The 20,359-nt window shown below is 39.8% G+C and overlaps 2 protein-coding genes across 3 annotated transcripts; one reads left to right on the top strand and one right to left on the bottom strand.

The window, feature by feature from the left end:
* Window positions 1–128: 128 nt before the first annotated feature.
* AlaRS (alanine--tRNA ligase, cytoplasmic) lies at window positions 129–4,930 on the bottom strand. Of its 2 annotated transcripts, none has more exons than XM_088202829.1 (2): window positions 4,817–4,930; window positions 129–3,126 (listed from the first exon to the last, which is right to left on the bottom strand). In XM_088202829.1, exon 2 carries the CDS (start codon window positions 3,117–3,119, stop codon window positions 225–227), a length of 2,895 nt encoding a protein of 964 aa, XP_088058955.1. In that variant the 5' UTR covers window positions 3,120–3,126; window positions 4,817–4,930; the 3' UTR covers window positions 129–224. The 2 variants fall into 2 exon arrangements, with proteins under 2 accessions (XP_088058955.1, XP_088058956.1); XM_088202830.1 differs by having other exon boundaries at window positions 4,902–4,930.
* A 2,638-nt stretch (window positions 4,931–7,568) lies between these two features.
* Window positions 7,569–12,429, top strand: Wdr82 (WD repeat domain 82). The gene is made up of 2 exons (XM_088202843.1): window positions 7,569–8,018; window positions 10,825–12,429. The coding sequence occupies exons 1-2, from the start codon at window positions 7,692–7,694 to the stop codon at window positions 11,440–11,442; spliced, it is 945 nt and encodes a 314-aa protein (XP_088058969.1). The 5' UTR covers window positions 7,569–7,691; the 3' UTR covers window positions 11,443–12,429.
* Window positions 12,430–20,359: the final 7,930 nt, after the last annotated feature.

Raw genomic sequence — 20,359 nt, 5'->3', positions numbered from 1 at the left:
AAGTTGACTCATTAATGAGAAATTGATACTTTTAATCATGTAAACTGAAACTAACACCATCAGATTAATACTTAATCTTGTATAAGACATTTCTAATAAAAAAGATAGAAGAATCAAATAAAAGACGATTCAATCTCAATTGTGTTTTTATTTTACCAAGCATATAAAATAGAAACCAGTAAATATTGCAGATATAATTTTAAAAAAGCACAAAAAATTCACCCTTAGCCTAGTTTAGCCTTGGCAAATGTCTCAGCCAATTGAAGGACCTCTTGTAAGCAAGCGGAATTTGGTCCCGAAGCTTGTGCAGATTCTGCTTTGCCGCCTCCTTTGCCTCCCATCGGTACGGCCACAGTCTGCACCCATTCAGACGCCTTCAAACCTTTATCAATGGACACTTTCGGCACTGACGATAAGCAATATATCTTACCAGTGTCCTGATCGATAGAGAAAAACATAGCAGCCGTGTTCGGACTTAACGCCTTGACTTGTTTCAACGCTCCGTCCAAAGCTTTCGTGTTGCTCGAAGCTTTCAACTCGCTAACCAAAAAGGGCGAGTCTGGTTTCGCAAGGCACAACTCTTTCGCTTTTTCGGCAACCGTCACCACCATCGCAGCTTTAGCGGCACGATCTTTATCATCGAGTTGCTTTTTCAATCCTTTAAGCGTATTTCTGAGTTCATCTTTTTTACAATACGGGATGAGTGCTTGTGAGACTGATTCAGTCAACTCGACAATAGTTTTAACAACCTCCTTCTGATCGTAATCTTTACCGTCTTTGACCATCAAACAGATGACATTGACTTCATTTTCAAGAACAGCTGTCCTATTTAAAGCTTTTGTCGCTTCAGGACCAGTCAGAGCTACAATTCTTCTTATTCCTTTAGCGATCGCCTCTTCGCCTGATATTAAGAAATCACCAATATGTGCAGTTTTGTGCAAGTGAGATCCACCGCAAAGTTCTACCGAAGTTTTAAGACCGGCTGCTGATTCAGGATTAGCTTCCAAATCATCGATTGAAACGCCGACCGCGACGACTCTCACAGGATCCGGATACGTCTCGTCGAACATTGCTCTTAAACCGTTAATAGTTTTGGCAGTGCCTAACTTTATCGATTTAGCGTAGACGTTGTGGTTTCCGCTTATGATGTTTCTGATCTCGTCCTCTGTACTTTTAATTTGCCCAATAGTCATAGGGCCTTTGTTAGTGAAATCAAACCTCAATCTATCCGGCATTACCAAAGAACCTCTTTGATCCGCATCGCTTCCTAAAACATTACGTAGCACTCCGTTCAAGATGTGAGTTCCAGTATGATTATTCATTACGAGTCTTCGCCTTTCAGTGTCGACGTGAAGAGTGAGAGTGTCGCCTTTTTTCAAAGTACCTTCTACGATTCCGCTATGAATTATAAATCCTCCTTTAACTTGGACGTTTTTCACTGTGAATTCCACACTTTCGTCGTTTACCTTTACCATATAACCTTCGTCGAATATTTGACCGCCCTGCTCGGCATAGAAACTAGTGCGATCCAATAAAATTCCACATTCCTGCCCGGTGTGTGCTTCGTCCACAAACTGCTTGTTATATCTGATTTCGACGACGTTAGCGGTGATCACCTCGAATTCGTATTTCGCATACTTTTCATCGTTGGCCACGTATTTATATTTATATTTATCATCAGTCGGAGGAATGCCGCGGTTTTGAAGATCGGTTATGGCATGAACGTCCAGTTGACTGCCGTCGTCGACGCCTGCACCTTTGCCTTGCGATATTAACTGAGCGGCCTTTTTGGCTTCTTCGTAAGCAGTCATGTTAACGTGAAGACCTTTCTCTTCGCACATGAGTTGCGTCAGATCGACCGGAAATCCGTATGTGTCGTACAATCTCCACGCTACTTCCCCAGGCACTTCTTTATCAGTCAGCTTGTTGATGGTTCTATTTAAAAGATTTCTACCTCTAGATAATGTTTTTAAAAATTGCGTCTCTTCGTCGTTAATAATATCAATGATCGATTGAGGGTCTTTCGTCACTTCGGGGAATGTATCGCCTAGCAGAGCAACAACGGTATGAATTAGCGTAGAAAAGAAACCCGGTTTAGCATTCAATTTTTCTGTCGCATATCGAACAGCGCGTCTCAATATTCTTCTCAAAACGTAGCCTCTACCGGTGTTGTCCGGACGACCGCCGTCAGCTAACGCAACCGTCAAAGTCCTGGCATGATCTGCGAGAACTCGATATGCCATATCGATGCCGTCGCTATCGTCAGATCCAACTTTTCCAGTATACGGCCGACTACCGGTACCGTTCTGAATCGCCTCAAACAAGGGTATAAATACATCAGTATCATAATTTGCCTTCTTATTCTGAATAACAGATACCAATCTCTCAAAGCCGAGACCGCAATCGATATGTTTTTTAGGCAAGAGTCGCAACGAGCCGTCACTTTCTCTATTGAACTGTATAAACACCAAATTCCATATTTCTAATACGTCGGGATCGTCCATATTTACAAGGTGAGGTACTTCCCGGTCGCCGATTCGGTCGAAATGTAATTCAGAGCAAGGTCCGCACGGTCCAGTCTCTCCCATTTCCCAGAAGTTATCTTTCATGCTACCGGGCAAAACGTGCGTAGCTGGAACGCCCAATTTGATCCATATGTTTTTACATTCATCGTCAGGTGCCAGTCCGGATTTCTCATCTCCGCCGAAGTAAGTCACGTACAACCTATCTTTAGGTAATTTTAGTCGTTCTGTGAGCAACTCCCAAGCCCATGTGCAAATTTCTATTTTGAAGTAATCGCCGAAAGACCAATTTCCCAGCATTTCAAAAAACGTGTGATGGTATACATCTTTTCCGACGTCGTCCAAATCGTTATGTTTGCCGCCGGCTCTGATGCACTTTTGAGTGTTGACAACTCTCACCCAACGAGACATGTCACTGTTGGGGTCTACCGTTCCCAAGAACATAGGTTTGAATTGATTCATGCCAGCGTTCGCAAACAACAAAGTCGGATCGTCCATAGGTATGGTCGATGAAGAATGAACATATTCATGTTCTTTTTCTTTGAAGAAATTGATGAAAGCATTTCGGATATCCTTAGCAGTCATAGAAGTATCCATGTTGAATCTGTAAACAACAAAATAATGTATTACAACATATATTAAAAAAGTGGAATCTTTTGCAATAACATGGAACCGTGTGCAATAACATTTCCTTTATTCTATTATTGATAAATATGAGTATGTTTCTCAGGTTCTAAATTAGCACAAACTTGACAACTGAAGCTCTCAAAAATTTTAATAACTTACCATGGATAAGTTTTTAAGAAAACATTGTGTTGTTTTGCTGACCAAAATGAAAACTGATTTTCACCGACTCTTTCGTAAATTTTGTAGTATCGATTTTTAAATTTATTTCTTTTGATGTTAGTGTAATGTTTTCATTGTGAGAATATATGATAGGTATGTCAGAATTCACTGTAGCATGTTTATAAGACATACTCATCACTAATTTTCTAATTACATCATCACTAATTTTCTTTTCTCTTCAGATCAATATTACTAATAACACAAAAGAAACTCTGGAATTAATTTTAAATTACGTTTATATAAATTTATTTAAAAATTAATTATTTTTGATTAATAATAAAATATGTGTATAATTTAATTAAATTATTAAAACAGTAAATAAAAATAAAATAAATCAATAAAATTTTGAATTGAATCCACAGTATCGAATTAAATGTTAAGATTGGGGAAATTAACTATAAATATAAATTTGATAAAAGGTGTATGCTTATGAAAAAGTTAATATGGAGAGTTTTTTAAATGTATTAAGAAAAAACAGGATTACTCAAACAATTATAATCATATACTTGATGAATGTATTAGTTTATAATTAAATTAAATTAAATATTTGAATTGTCATAATAAAAAATATGAAGAATAAAAAAAGATGGGGGGGGGAGTAAAATGCTCCATTGAACTTGGACAGAAAATGCAGGTCATTTAATGAAATACTATGAATCTTAATAAAATCGAAAAATTAAAAAAACGACCAGACTAGACAACTTTTGCCCCCCCCCCCCTTCCTGAAAAAACTGGAATGATGTTCCTATCGACAAAGGCCAAACATATATTTATAAAATCATGCACTTAACATATATAATACTATGATACAAATAAAGTGACGAAACTTGGGTAACACAATTCAATCAAACAAAAGCAAAATAAATATGTCAAACTGAAAGATGAAGTAAATCTGCATGTTCGAAAAAATATCGACTGGTTTTCGGGCTCCATTATTCCCATAACTAGGACAATACAATGTATGACGTTTTACTGGGAAGGACTAAGTGGAGTTCACGTTGAATGACTTCAGTTAGATTTGCTGCTCATAGAAGGTCCTCCTCCTACAAGCTTTGTATTCGATTGTGAATCTACTAAAACTTGTTTTCAAAGTTGTAATCATAGAAAATAATTTTAAAACATTTGTATCAAAAATTGCATGAATTTTCTGATTTCGAACAACTTTTTGCCGGAAACTTTTGATTTTAAACAATAACAGGTTTCCGAAAACCCATGGAAATCTTGGGGTGACACCACTGATTGTGTAAAAGATGTTTATTATACACAATAAGGATTTTGAGAAAAAATGTACATATTTATTATACACTATACAATAAGGATTTTAAAGAAAAAAAATGTGAAATATTCAAGCGATATGTATGAAAAATGCTGATGCAATCACTAATCTATGTTATTAACCATATGGAAATTGAATTTGTTGAATGAAAATTATTAAAAAAATAACTCACCGGTGATCGGTAAGGCTACGAGATTACAAAGAGTCTCAAGCGAATGAAGCGAACGATAGAGCAAAAGGGCGGAGCTCCACCTCACCTGCCGACTGCAGTACACGCGGCACACGCAAAGTTTTCTTTGGCCTCAAGGAGTCGATTGACGGCCAACGCCACCCTGTAAACGTCAAACTTTACATATAATAAAGAGTAATTTTTAAATAATTAAATACAAAATGCAACAAAAATATTATAAAATAACAACAAATAAATGAACAATTGTAGTTTATTTATATATAATAATAATAGCGGTTTTTAGGATGTAAAAAGACTGTTTTGATGTATTTGGACATTGCTAACATTTTTTTATGACCAAAACGGACGAGGCTTAGATTTTATCATAAACAGCATGATTTGTTTTGCTGCATTAGACAAAAAATAATGGGAATGTCCATTTTAGAGCAAGCTACATATAATTGAGAATGTTTAAAGCATATTGGTTCCGAATTTATTTTTATCGACCTTAACAAATTATCACTTGTATGTATTTATTGCCATTGCAAAATCAAGTCTTACCAGAAATTGCAAGTTAAAAAGCACGTCGATCTGTATAATCTCCTCAATCACTAATTTTAGTGTTTTATCCGATCGGGGTTTGGCAATCATTCTGTATACATTTATCTTGTTAACTTTTATTCTAAAGAAGCTCTTTTCAAAGAGTTTTCTTAAGTTTTACAGATAATATTAGTATTTTTATTTAAATCCATTTTCATTGTTTCTTGCCGGGTTGATAGAAAATAGTGACAATGATCTTGCCATCATTGTCACTATTTGTAGGTTACATTATTAATAAAATGTAAATGTTTTATACATTTATTTTATATGCATAATATGATTTGTAAAAAACGATTCAGAAGAACTGGTTTACGTTCATCGAATCTAGACTACTTTCACCAGCACGAGATACGTTCCAAAATTTCGCAATGGCGCATACCTACTTATTAATATTTCGTTCATATTAAATGTTAATATTCCTGTACTATATTTTACCCTATTGTGAATAAGAAAAAGGAAAATTAACTAAAATGAAACCATAAAGGGATATTTAAAATATTTTCCGAAAAGGCATTTTATTTTTTGTCTGATGAGAGAATATTTTAAATTAACCAAAATGTAAACACTATTATAGATATATGAGCAGAGCCAATCAGAAGGGGGGTTAGGAAGGGGAGCTGTCCCTGACCTCGCAATATTAGGGGCCTCAACTTAGTAACTCAATTATCAGGATCCGTTCGAAAGGATCTTTATAAAACATAATTCGTGTCCAGAAAAATACGAGCACGACAAGACAGGATTGTCGTACAATCATACGGTTTCATATTTTTTACGTTTTTCATCGCTATTAGCTACGTGTTTAGAATTAAAACCAGTTTATTAATGTTTACGGCTCGTTTGCTCAAAATGCGATTGTTAATGAAGTTAAGAAGGCTAAATAAGTTGTCATTATTGCTGATGCAACTTCATATTCATCTCATAAAGTACAAACGACATTAATTATTCGTTACGTTAAGTTTAGCGAAATGGAATTTTCAATTGAAGAACGTTTTATATACTTTGATAATTTTTCTGATAAAACAGGTCAAAAAATTGCTAGACGACCTTAAAATTTGCTACAGGAAATAAAATTGAATTTTAAAAATGTGTTTGGCAAGGCTACGATAACGGAACCAATAAGGCAGGAATGTATATTGGTGTGCAAGCAGTTATTTTGCGTGAAAATAGCAATTGTACATTATCTAGTTGTGGAAACCATACTTTTAATTTTATCGGAGGGATTTAGCAGAATCTTGCAAAGAAGCGATAACTTTTTTTGGTACTGTCTAGCAAATTTTTAATTTCTTTAGTGTGTTTAATTTGTTTAGTGTGTTCCAAAAAGATGGAATGTTTTAAAAACACATTTAGTACGCTATTCCTTATATGATATTTCAAAAACAAGATGACCAGCAAGAAGCTGTGAAACCAGTGTCTCTAACTTTGAAACCTTTATTATACCACTATTAAATTTAAAAAAAGCAAATGTTGTGGTGCACACCTAAAATAGATAAGTACTACACCACCTACTTTTTTTTAGCTCCTCATAGCTATCATCAAAAACATCATTGTGCTTGGCAAATAAATAGACAAACATTTTGCCGTTAAAAATGAGAATAATATAGACAATACAATGCAATGACCGAGATGATAGAAAATGCGTGTTTTTACGTCAAATAAACCCACGGTTTGATTTACAAACTACACGATTACAACTGACCAGATTATCGATAATCTGCTAAACTTGATACGCACATATCATAGGGTAGGAGGTATATAGCTACCTTAAATCAGAGCTGTGCAACAAATTAGTACCGAAAAAATATTTTATCTATACAAAGAAAATAATGTAAAATATATTTGTAAATAATATTGATAAAAAAATAAAAAACCTTATAAAATGTTGAAAATAAAATATTTCTTTTCTTCCTAGGCCACTTGTTGGACAGCGCTGCTCTTAATTAACTCTTAAATTTGAAAAATACAAGATTAGCAATAATTTAATACACGCTGACGATAGTCATATTAACGAGTTTGCAGTCTTAAACCAATTATTCTGATTTATTTAGAAATATGTATGTACGTTCAAGGAACAAAATTGCTATTGTTACATTTAAATTGTAATTTTGAAAAAATATTAAAACATTTTATGGCCAAGTTAGAGCGCATGGTCGCAGTTAGAGCGCGTTAGAACCAAGTAGCGTTGAATTGTCAAGCCGAGCGGTGATCGGTGATCGGCGATCGGCTGGCGGCTAGCGCCTGACTTCTGGCTCGCGGCTCACGGTTCGCGACAACCGGCAACATGAAGCTGGTGGACCAAGTGGTACGCAGCTTCAAGGTGGCCAAGGTGTTCCGCGAGAACACCGACAAGATAAACAGCATCGACTTCTCGCCGAGCGGCGAAACGCTGATATCTTGCAGCGAAGATGACCAGATCGTCATATACGACTGCGAGAAGGGCACTCAGATGATAACCGTCAACAGCAAGAAGTACGGCGTCGATTTGATCCACTTCACGCACGCTAAGAACACGGCGATCCACAGCTCCACAAAGGTGGACGACACTATCCGGTATCTTTCACTGCACGACAACAAGTACATTCGTTACTTCCCGGGACACACAAAGAAGGTATATTATTTTCTTTTATTTACAAATTCTTTTTCCAGATCTTCCAAATATGGCTTTACCATTTATACGCAATAGGTTTAGCCCACTGCCTGAGCATTTTTTCGCGATCTTAAATTGTCTTTAAAATAACAAGATCTCAAAATTTAGTCAATTTATTTAGGTAAAATAAAAAGCGTTCAATCAAACAAAAGAATTGTTTTAAATATATTCTTTTTGTCATTTTTTTTAATATTGCACAAATATTAAAATCACACCAAAATCAAATATTTTTACATTTTTCCACATACAAACCAAGCATTTTTAGCAACTATATATATAATTTCTTAACATGTGCAAAAAGTTTTTTCCTGGCCGATGTTTCGAATGCCTGAATTCTAATCTCACCTAATTTCATTAGTTTACGAACCAATAACAATCCATCTGCGGTCCCGTACGCGACCTCTGGACGTGTAAAGGTCAAGAATTTCATTTTGAAAGGTTACCAAAATCAGTATATTGTTAGACGTTAATTTTCGTCTAGTTTCGTCGTAGTTCTGTCGCTTAAGCCGCAGTGCCGAAATAACGTCCGTCTTCTACGGCGAGCGCCAGTCTATGCCACCCTCTGACCATGACGCTCGCCCCCTCCCTTAGCCATTCCTTTGGGTCGCGCGCGTCATACTTTTCGCCTTGCTGCTCCGTGGTGTAACACTATTCATATAAAGAGTGACAAATCGTTCATCAAACATTACAGACCAGTTGCTGTGCTGTCAGATCTTGCTCAATTATTCCAATCATAAACAGTTCGTAATCTATGATTGACAAATTCCACTTTTCCTTTACCATTCTATTTCTTTCACTATAGTGATTTAGATTCTCTGTGGAGATGGGCTACGGTCAATTGTCTAGCTAGTACACAATGCAACGCAAGTATCTGATACCAATGTACACGTTGCTACTAAAATCGAGAGACTCGAATTGCCAACTATTGTAGTGATCACATGCATCGTGGCAATATGTCACAATTGGTGATAAAGCTATTATTTTTACTCACTATCGTTATCGAAAGAGAAATCGTCGTTACAGAAAAAATTGGATTCGTCCCTATATAGAATGGAATATAAACTGCAGATTGCTTGTTGCAGCATAAGAATTGCAACAAACAGATGCCAAATTCCTAGCCTTCTATAGAATGTCCAAAGAGAGTTATGCATATATAGTGGATTTACTAATTCCACATATACACTATACAAACACACATATGAGGGAATGTGTCAGTTCTCAGGAAAGGAAAAACATTTCATCATTTAAATTCTGACATAGTTCATAAAATTGCCACTATTTTTTTTACCACAATTTTGCCCGATGGTAAGAAATTATTTTTTACCTGCCACAAAGTTATTTCTTTGGACTTACCTACTTATCAAATGGTTTATAGAGTAATAAAAAAAATTACATTGTATATTTAAATAAATTATTGTTACCCTAATAAAAACGTCGTAAAAATATACCTTACCTGTTAAATTAACGGCTTTTCTTACTTCTGACCACGCTTTTTCTGTAACATCCTTTTTAGAATAAAACCTTTAATGTATAATTGTACAAACAAGGATATTTCTCCACTTCAGAATCAAATTTAATATTCATTAATTGCTACGCCATCCTCAAAGTTACCGCAACTAGTGTGGCGACAACCTCGCATCACCGATCGCGTGAGACTCGAGTCGACAAAATGTCTGAGACGCGTGAGTGTGTATGGAGCTTAGCACAAGCGTACCGCGATATTCGCTACGATACTTGAGTCGTCGAGATACTCAGTTTTGTTATGAGGGATGCATTTCACTTTGACGATCTGCCGGTTATTCGTGTCCTTTATGAAATCGCTCGGAAGAAATACTAATGAAAATATGTAATACTACGGATGGTGGGTCCCGCTCATCCGGCCGTCAAAAGCTAGGTGTCCGCCCATAGGGTTGGACTCGTAGGGCCCAAGTACTGGTAAACGGCAGTGGCGCACACAATAGATGCTAAAGTAGTTTTATTCCTGTCCTTTATGACGCTTTAGTTCGCAGCATTCTTGAATCGGAATAAATAATTTGGAATCCCCTGAGTAACCAAATACTCCCTCTTAAACGAAAAGTTCTTGAGATAACTTTATATGTGACACATTTCTCGCAGAAAGTTAAATGTCGCAAAGCATTTCTTTAAACTACTAAAGAAAAATTCCGGTTTTCAAGTCCGGAACGTCTTTGAGTTATAATCGTGTTCTCTTCTGATGACTTAAAGCAAAATTAAAACCTAATTAACGTCTAAAATGTGTTTTATTTAAAAAATATTTACAAAGAAATTTCAATTGTCAGCGGGTTTCAACAGAGCTAATGTATGTCAAATTAAATTTATTATGTGATTTATGGCTTTATCCATGTACTATCATTCCATAGATGGCACACTATATTAGTTTGTTTTTGAGGGTAGATACTAAAATACCCGCCGTTAATTATCAGAGGTAACAAAAAGGTGGATTCTACCTGTCCTGTGGACTATCATCAGCAAACATGACGAGTAGGAACCATCTAGTATTGCACATTGATATATTTAATGTCTAATCCAGTTCCTATCCTTACATTTTAATATATTATTGAAAAAAAAATTTTTTTTGTATACACCATCTGTCCCAAATCCGCGATGACTGATAAAAAACCAGATAGAAGACTGTTTCTCGGCAGTAGTTTACTTCCTTGTAGGATCGGTTGGCGCTTTGAATTCTAGCGGATATTTATTTTGTGTATCATAAAAATGATGTTATTAACTTACGATTTTTTTATGACAGGTAGTCACATTGTGTTTGTCACCGGTGGAAGACACGTTTCTCTCGGGCTCCCTGGACAAAACGCTGCGATTATGGGACTTGCGTTCGCCCAATTGTCAGGGCATCATGCACCTGTCTGGTCGGCCCGTCGCCGCTTACGATCCCGAAGGTCTCATCTTCGCCGCCGGCGTCAACTCTGAAAGTGTCAAGCTCTACGACCTCAGATCGTTCGACAAGGGCCCATTCGTCACGTTTAAACTCAGCCAAGAGAAGGAATGCGACTGGACGGGGCTCAAATTTTCGCGCGACGGCAAAACCATGTTGATAAGCACCAACGGATCCATCATCAGACTGGTGGACGCATTCCACGGGATGCCGCTGCAAACGTTCACCGGCCACTTGAACAATAAGGGCATTCCTATCGAAGCGTCCTTTAGTCCCGATTCGCAGTTCATCTTCAGCGGATCGACGGACGGACGGGTGCATGTGTGGAACGCTGACACCGGATACAAAGTGTGCGTTTTGAACGGCGATCATCCGGCGCCGATACAATGTGTGCAGTTCAACCCTAAGTTCATGATGTTGGCGTCGGCGTGCACCAATATGGCGTTTTGGCTTCCGACCATCGAAGACGTTTGAAGCGACGGTTACAGACAATGGTCAATTATAAATAAAAACGAACACGCTATCGACGTTCCCGACGTCCGTTGTTAATATTAATTTGGTCTTTTTTTTATTTACTTTTACGAATTGCTGTAGGAAAAACACGAAAGAAAATAACAAAGTACAAAATTGCACTTATCGAAGTGTATATGAAAATGTGTACATTTCAAGAAACTGTCTATTTAATTCTCTGAGACCTCGATTTGCACCATGGTTCAATTCAATAAAATAATATTTTTTTTAACTTCATTATAAACAGATTTGAGGATTTAAAAATAGAACCCATATAAGAATACAATTCATCAAAATAATTAATGTAATATACGGAAGCGTTTAGGGTGAGGATATTTAATTGACATAGTTTATCATCGGTCATGTCAAGGATGAATTTGAGATCCACTTTCGGAGATATTTTCGACCATGTGTCGGTTTGGTCTTTTAATTCCTATTGATTGTTACAAAACAAAATATTTTAGCATTTATTAAATATTCTTTAAAATAATTTTATCATGTAAGTCGAGGAATAACTAGACTCGTGTCAAACTCTAGCAGTCATGAAAGGTAAAACGATACGTTTAAAATTTTAACGTTCGGAAACTAACGAGGTTCTCAAAAAGATTATCGAAAATACATGAGAAACAATTTACTGTTTTATTATAGATTCAAAAAATAATACCAAATTTTAAAAATATAAGCAGTATTGTAAAACTGAGATAGAACGGTCGAGATGATTGTATTATCGACGGATCTAGTACGATCAGTTTGAGATTATGTTAATTGAAAATGTCCATCTTTTTTCTTATGATATAAAAATTGTACATATTTTTTTCCAATACGAAATATATTTTATAACATTTGTAATTGACGAAGCATGCTTTTCAAAAGTGAAGTCACATGGTGTTTGTAAAATTCGATTTATATATCATAATTATATAATTTGATTTTTTAAATAAACTAATAATTTAAGTACATCTTTTACTTACCATAATTATCTCAACCGCAGGAGGATTCTAAAAGTTTAGTTTTTAATTATGGATCAACTTGCGACTTCCATGAATGTATATAAAAAAAACAATATAAATCAAGTATGTCAATATCTGCAATTGATATGCACAAAAACCAAGTAAACTTGATGTATAATTAAAAAATGAATTTCTAGAAGAAAACTAGAAGTTTCGCTAATAAATAATAAAAATACTCTTACAATATAGAAAGAAAAAATAAACAATTTTATTGATTTTATTTGTCGATTACTAAAAAACCTGAAAAGGTTCAAATTGAATTTTCAATGAAAAACATTTTGTTAGGTTTTAGTATTTTATTTTTGTATAAACATATTACAAACTACTCACAATAATACTATATTTACATATGTACATTATATGTTATACATGACAGGCATTTTTTTTTGTCGAAATCGACCTGTTTGTTTTTAGTTTTTAAATATTGATAAAGTATACAAAAAAATGACAATACAATACGTTAAATAAAACAAACATTTACAGTTAACATCATTGTTGCTGGTATATATTATTATAATTACTCATTGAATGTTATAACTAGAAGAAATTTTCATCTTTATCAAAAAAAAATCTATTTAAAATTGAAGTAAAAAAATGTATTGCTAAATATATGTTTACAATATTGTCACATAAAAAAGAAGGTGCAAGTTATTTGATTTGATATTTTACGTTGTTCACGATATTAATTATATATTTGTGGTTAAGTGAATATTATAACAATTCGTAATTTAAATAAACTTTTTCAGTGGAGAAAAACCGTATAGTAAGGCCAATAAAATAAATTAAACACCAAAAATCGTAAGTTATCTCGGGTTATTTTTGCATCGAGTTTATAATTTATTTAACCCCTCAAAGAAGAGTGACCAAATGGTAAAGTATATGAGTTTGATCAAAAATTATCGAGAATTTTCGTACTCTTGCTAACATTTCGAATGCTGCACTTTATTCCATTTTTAAGCAAAATTGAATGCAAATTCTTTTTTCCATGTTTTCCGCAAGTAAAAAATCACCAAGCATAACAAAACACGTATTACCTTCTTGACTCAACAATAAACTAAGCATCCAATATGGCTACAAATGTCAACACGCGTCAGAAACGAGTGCATTAACACCACAAAAACAAAATTGTAATAATCGCACTTATACAGCCCACGATATTTAAAAATTCTCGTTACTTTTTTTTCAAACCTCTTATATGTTTTTGGAGTGACACAAAACTACAGATAAACATCAAGTGGAAAAAGCGTCAATTTCTAAAAGGACGTTAAATTCCTAGGAGATGTGATCGTAAACGGCACAAAATCTCCATTCGCAGATAAGGCTAAGGTTGTCGCAGACTTTCCAGCATCACAGAACACTAGAAAAGTATAAAGCTTCCTAGGCCTAACAATATATAACACAATATGCCACTGTTGCCCGACCAATGAGCAACCTCTCAAACAAAACGACACTATTTTCAATGGGCATCGAACAATATGCAGCATTAGACGCTCTCAAAAAGTCTCGTCTCCCAGACAACACTGTAAAATATTTAAATACGGCCTTGGGACAGCTACATACTGATGCTAGCAAATTTGGATACGGCGCTGTGCTACTCCAAAATCACACATCAGCTGAGAAAAATTATCACTCATACAAACTCAATGTGCTAGCGATTGTCGAGAAAACTAAAAATAGCACATGAACAAGGACATTTCTGAGTGGCCTAAACTAGGTAAATAGTCAACAGGTAATATTGGATCTCAAAACTCTTGGAAGAAATAGAAAAATGCATGAAAAATTGCATCACTTGTATATTAAAAAATAGAAAGGCAGAAAAGCAAGGACACTATCAGACATTTTCCACATTGATCATGTTGGACCCTTAGCATCAACTGCCAAAAAGTACCAACACCTGTTAGTAGTAGTCGACACATTCGTAGGATAAACAGGACCTTGGTCAAACAAACCAAACTCCAATGATGATCCAACCAAATGGTACCTACACGTTAAAAAGATGCAAAGGTATCTAGATAGTACTGTTCAGCGCAGTATATCAATCACACCATCCGAGGTGTTGACGGGAGTCAAAATGCAGTCGCGAAGGCATCCAAATACTGGACATAATAAAAGAAGAGTTTGCTGTACAATTCTGTGAGCAAAAAAAATGACGCAAGAAGAAGCAAACCACTAAACACAACATCGGTTAACTAGTTGCAATTCAATGGACACAATTTGGGGCAGAGTTGAAGTTAAAACCAAAGTTTCTTGGCCCGTATCGAGTCAAGAATATTCAATTCCACGACCGTTATGGGCTAGAGCGTTGTAGGGCTAAAGAAGGACCATCAAGCATCACCTCGTTAGTCGACCACATAAAATAATAATAAAAAAGTAGATGTTAATGAAAAATTTAATGGTATTTCACATTTACCATATGTTCAAGGGATTTTTCGAGACCAGAGGCAGCTTTACCACGCATGCGTTTGAGAGCCATCTCTACCTCTAATTGTGTAATTTTATTGCTAGACTCAGCAGTCTGGTTGGAGGCATCGTTGAAGCTGCTTCTTATCACTCTCTGCCCGGTCGAGTCGTTCTCTGGGTCGTCCTCAGGAAACAATGCCTCTAGTATATTAGTGGCCGCCTGTTCTGAGTTAATCGCGCAAATACCACGCTGGTCTGCGACGTCCGCTAGCGTTAATGCCGCTCGGCTCTTGACGCACTGGTAGGGGCGACCCCATAGGTTTTCGGCACTCTCTCTTTCGACGAACGCTCTCCAGAAGTTACTCTTGGCGGTCCTAAGCAGGGATTTGTAGTGGTTGACCTGGCGGCGCCAGGAGATTTTAATCTCTCTGAAGGGGTCATCGTCTGGAGTGTCATCTGTGATAGCTCTTGAGCCTCGAGCTTTAACTGCGGCGGCGTAAGGGCGGTGTGCTTTATTTGCGGAATTTCGGGCTTCAGTAAGAGCCGGCGTCCACCAATCGGGCAGCTTCTTCTTTCTATTCGTGGCAGGACAACCTCTGGGTATATTTTTCTCCGCCGCAGCGAGTATGGCCGTCTGTAGAGCCTCAGCTTTGGCCTCTGGGCCAGGGCGCAGTCTTCTCGCTGCATCGTCCAATTCAATTTGTAAATTTGTCCCGTAGGCGTCCCAGTCGGCTTTTGCCAGCTGAAAGTACCTCGGAAGCAGCGGTTTGTGTATTATTGGCCCTGCTGCAGGGTCTCTTCCTGTACCCAGATTAGCAGTCATGGAAATTAGTCTGTGATCAGAGATGCACACATCAGTGTGTACCCTCCAGTTGGACAGGCTCATTCGCTGAGCGAGGCTAAACAGGGTCGCGTCCGGCGTAGATTCGCCATTCGGCCCGTAGAAAGTCGGTACAGGAGGGCCTTCGCTCGCGGCGACCGAAAGGCCGCTGGCGATTACAAATTCCTCCATGGCGCTATTTGATACCTGATTTCTCAAGTATCTTGCCTCGTCATTGTCGCCCCACATTGCTGAGTGGGCGTTGAAATCGCCCCCTATTATTAAATTTTTTCATCTTAGCACGCTTAAGGCGTGAGAGAGGCCGTTAAGGTGGACCTCTATAGGGTAGCCATATCTAAAATACGCCGATATGAAGTAAATATCGACGTCTTGTGCGGACAAATGGATGACTGTTCTATATTGATCGGAGAGATGAGTCAGAAGCGTCACTCGAAAGGTCGGGTTGAGGACAGCAATGCAGGCTCCAGCAGGCTGAATATCAAAGATTTTCGCCCGCTAGCCAATGCCTGAGACCCGCCCCATATAAATGTAGGGCTCTTGGATCAGAGCGACGTCTGTGCCCATTTCTGCCAGTTTTTAAGCTAATTCCGCTGTAGCGGAGATTGATTTTTTTAGGTTTAGTTAGGCGACTCTGAGGCGGCTAATCTTAACGGCACTATATGGATAGCGAGAGCTAGCCATTAGTGTTCGAGATTTCCTTTGCGAGGGCGGCTTTATAAGCCAGGCAGGTGCAATCTCCCGCCCTGTGAGCGGGTGATTCGAGTAGTCGCTTAAGGCGACTACAGGTGGCGCAGTTGGCCGGTTTATTATGATTGGGGCACTCACCTGCCAAGTGTCCCAGCCCTCCACTCCAGGTACACGAGGGTTTTTCGGTCCTGCATCTGTCGGCAGTGTGACCGTAAAGGTGGCACTTCCTACACATAAGTACCCTAATGTGTTCGCGAATCCTGTGTCGCGAATACTCTAAGTAAACTACCCCTTTGGGCTCTAATAGGGCCTTCAGAGCAGAGGACACTGAGATGATGACGAGTGTCCTATCAGCTACTCGTGTGCTGAGACGAGTGACCACCTTAGTGATGGTCAAGAACCTTTACTTAAGTCATGTGGGGGAAATGATCCGCGACATTTTGAGTAGAGGGCCTCAAGAAGGCCCTCATTAGTAGTGGACCTAGGAATATCGTGGATCATCATCCGCGGGTCCCTTTTGCCTCTGAGGGAATCTTTAATTCTGGCTTTTTCAAGCCTGTCGTTTACTTTAATGAGTTTTTCGGCCTCCTCGCGAGAGGCTATCATAATGTTGGCAGAGTTACCTGCCGCTGGAAAAATTCCTTTTACATTCAGCCGTAGGGCTGCGGGGCTTATGACGCTTTTAAATGCGTCGATGACGGCTTTTGACATGTTAAGGTTGTCCCTGATGGGGACAATTTGGACAGCGGTCTATGCCGCAGCCTGCGTCGGCACCTTTAATTTCGCTCACAATGCTAGCCATCGTGGGCGGGGGGGCTAAGCGAGCCTCCATGGCTCTAAGGCGACGATCGAGCGCCGGAGAAATCTCCTCAGTGGGAGGAGGAGCACTTGACGGAATTGGGCGTCTGGACAGAGTATCCTTGACGTCTTTGTTGTTGGATCGAATCAGACAGAGGAGTGACTCTCTGACTGAATCGCTGATTTCAGCGATTCAGTCAGAGAGTCACTCCTCTCTCAGCTGCTGTCAGCGGCGCGAGACGAGTAAAGAACGACGGCGCGGGGAGAGGGGGCAGCAAGAAGTGCTTCCGATGCGGTGGCCCACATCTGCAACGAGAGTGCAAGACGAGGGTGGAATGCTGGTCGTGCGGCGGGTCGGGCCATTTTCAACGCGATTGCCCGATGGGAAAAGAGGTCGGGAGGTCCAGTGCGCCGGTGAGTCTCCTAAAGTGAACGTTGCGGCGTTACCGATTGTCTCTGCGACGATCGACGGACGGGCCTCCCGCGCGCTCGTCGATTCGGGATGCGCTCAAACAATAGTGTCGTGCCGGTCGGCAGGAATAAAAAAGACAAACAGTGCAGTGACAGTGATAACAATTGACGGCTCGAGAGTGCGATGCACAGGGACAACGACAGTGAATCTGACGATTGATGGTCAGTCGACGACTGTCGAGTGTCTCGCGATGGAAAATCTGCTGCCCGGCGTGGACATAGTGTGCGGAATGGACGTTATTCGGCAGTTCGGGGGGGTGCAGATTTGCGGTGACAGCGTGCGATTTTTCGGCAAATCGTCGTCTGCGCCGGTCGAGAGGCGCGGCCGCAGCTTCGAGTTTGCCCCCTGTGACGATCAAAGATCGCGATTTTAGCGCAACGTTCGATGGCGAGTCATGGACGGCGACCTGGAACTGGAAAGACGGTCCTCCGGCGATGCTAAGGAACAACGTCTCTCACTACAGCAGCGTCGAACGAGAGGAACTTCGTGAGAAGTTCACTGCTGAAATTCAGAAGTGGATAGGCGAGGGATGGCTGCAACCATGGAGGGCGGAACAAAGAGGGATTTTGCCGCTGATGGCTGTAGCTCAGCTGAATAAACAAAAAGTTAGGCCGGTACTTGATTATCGCGAACTCAACAAGTTCGTGGAGTGCAACTCGGGGATGGAGGCGCCTGCGTGAGACGAAACTGTGCGCAAGTGGAGGCGAATGAGAGGACCGCTTAAATTGATCGACTTGAAGGCGGCTTATCTACAAGTCAAAGTGGACGAGAGCCTGTGGCGCCACCAGCTGGTATGTTTCGAAGGAAAAACATACTGCCTTACGAGACTCGGCTTTGGACTTAGTAGCGCTCCGAAAATAATGAGTCGAATCGTGGAGTACGTACTATCGCAGGACGCGGAGGTTCGACGAGGGACCGATAATTATATCGACGATATAATTGTGGAACGCCACCACCGAACAATCAAGAGAACAGCTGCGAGAAGTGACGTGTCACCGACCCGGGCAGTGTTCTGGTATAATCTTGCACCGAAGGATGGAAAAGACGCCGCCTCTGCACCGGCAAGAATGGTGCATAAATACATATGAAGACACCCGGCGGTAGCGGTTGAGGAACCACCGACGGAGCAGGCGAGAGTTGAGGTCAACGAGATGGTACTAATCAAGCCAGCTCAACCGTCGTGCACGAAGACGTGGGCCAAGGGACGAGTAACAGGCGTTATATCATCAAACAATGTTATCGTAGACGGAATCCCACGGCACGTCTTAGACCTGAGAAGAGCCCCGGAGGAAGAGCATGGCACCAGATTGGTCGAAGATGCGCTATTGCAGGCATACGGTCCTTCGCCGCATCGAATCCCAGCAGAGGAGGCCCCAACCGAGCAAGAAGTTTGTACAGATGACATCCAAGAAGTTGTTCGCAGACCAGCACGACAGCGACGACGGCCTCGCTATCTCGAGGAATTTGTATGATGAGGGCATCAGGAGGGCGTGTGGCATAGTGGCAATACTGCAGTCGCGGGGGCAGTGGTCAGCGGGACGCGGTGCGGGTGCGACGCAACCACTTGAATTAGAAGATTGCATGAGGCACGCTGCGGGAGAGACTACGTGACTGCGTCTGCTGAGTCCGCGTAAGTCACAACAAACGGAGGAGCTTCTCAAAGCAATAACAACTGCATTAGGCGTAGATACATCCGCGAGAAGGCTCGACCTCGACAGAGGAACATCGATGGAGGAGGTGAAAGAGGCGATTGCTGCTGCGATACCGGAGGCGAAGGACGCCAAGGTCGTCTCGCTAAGGCCCTCCTACAGAGGCACTCAGACGGCAATGGTAACACTGAACAGGGAAAGTCTGTGTCAGCTGGGTCTACAGCCGAGTGCGGGCAGTCCAACAGAAGCGATGCTACAAATTTTACGGGCTAGGCCATATTGCGGTCAAATGCACCGACTCCCGTAACAGAAGCAAGGAGTGCTTCCGCTGCGGCCAAGGTCACAGCGACATGCACCGGCAAGTCGTGCAGGTGGGAGCAGGATGAGCCCACTTATCACCTGGATGACTATCTGACACAAGCGATGAGTGGACATGGCCGTTTCGGTCTTTACAGAAAAAGAATCGGCCATATTATACACTGGGGCCAACGAAGTCCTTCGTGCATAATTTTTAGCTCAATAATTTGCCATTTTAATAACTTCTTTACAGAGCCTAACCCACGAATATTTCCTTTTTTGATTCCCAATTGTAGTTAAAATAGATAGTTTGTTAAAACTTATTCTTAGACAAGTAAAGCAAATATTTTTGTAACCAGCCACCGCTGACACAGTGGCTCTCCTTCCTCCTTGTTATTGTTGTTTTTTTTATTTTTTTATCAAAAACTAATACAATGATTCGCACCTCTCCAAGCCTGATTCAACAAACACAACCAAACTTTCCACCCGATCCACTTGAATAATTTCAAAAATTCAAGCCGCCCAACCAGACATTTTCGACGAGCTTGCCGCCATTAGGGAACTAATAGCGAAATCGTTAACCTTAAAAACACAAATTCCGGCCTCAAACTTCAGATGGCTGAGGCGCTTTTTTCCCAGGAAAAGCGCCACAATGAGCAGCTTTACGCTCTTAAGAAACAATATGCTTCCCCTCAGACACTTATTTCTACCCCAAGCTGGGTGAAAA

This window comes from Plectrocnemia conspersa, unplaced genomic scaffold (genome assembly GCF_051122295.1).
Source record: "Plectrocnemia conspersa isolate PC_06_02 unplaced genomic scaffold, ASM5112229v1 ptg000013l, whole genome shotgun sequence".
In the NCBI taxonomy this organism is placed as follows: Eukaryota; Metazoa; Arthropoda; class Insecta; order Trichoptera; family Polycentropodidae; genus Plectrocnemia; species Plectrocnemia conspersa.
The sequence above is the reverse complement of the archived record's forward strand: the minus strand, read 5'-3'. Positions and strand labels throughout refer to the sequence as shown.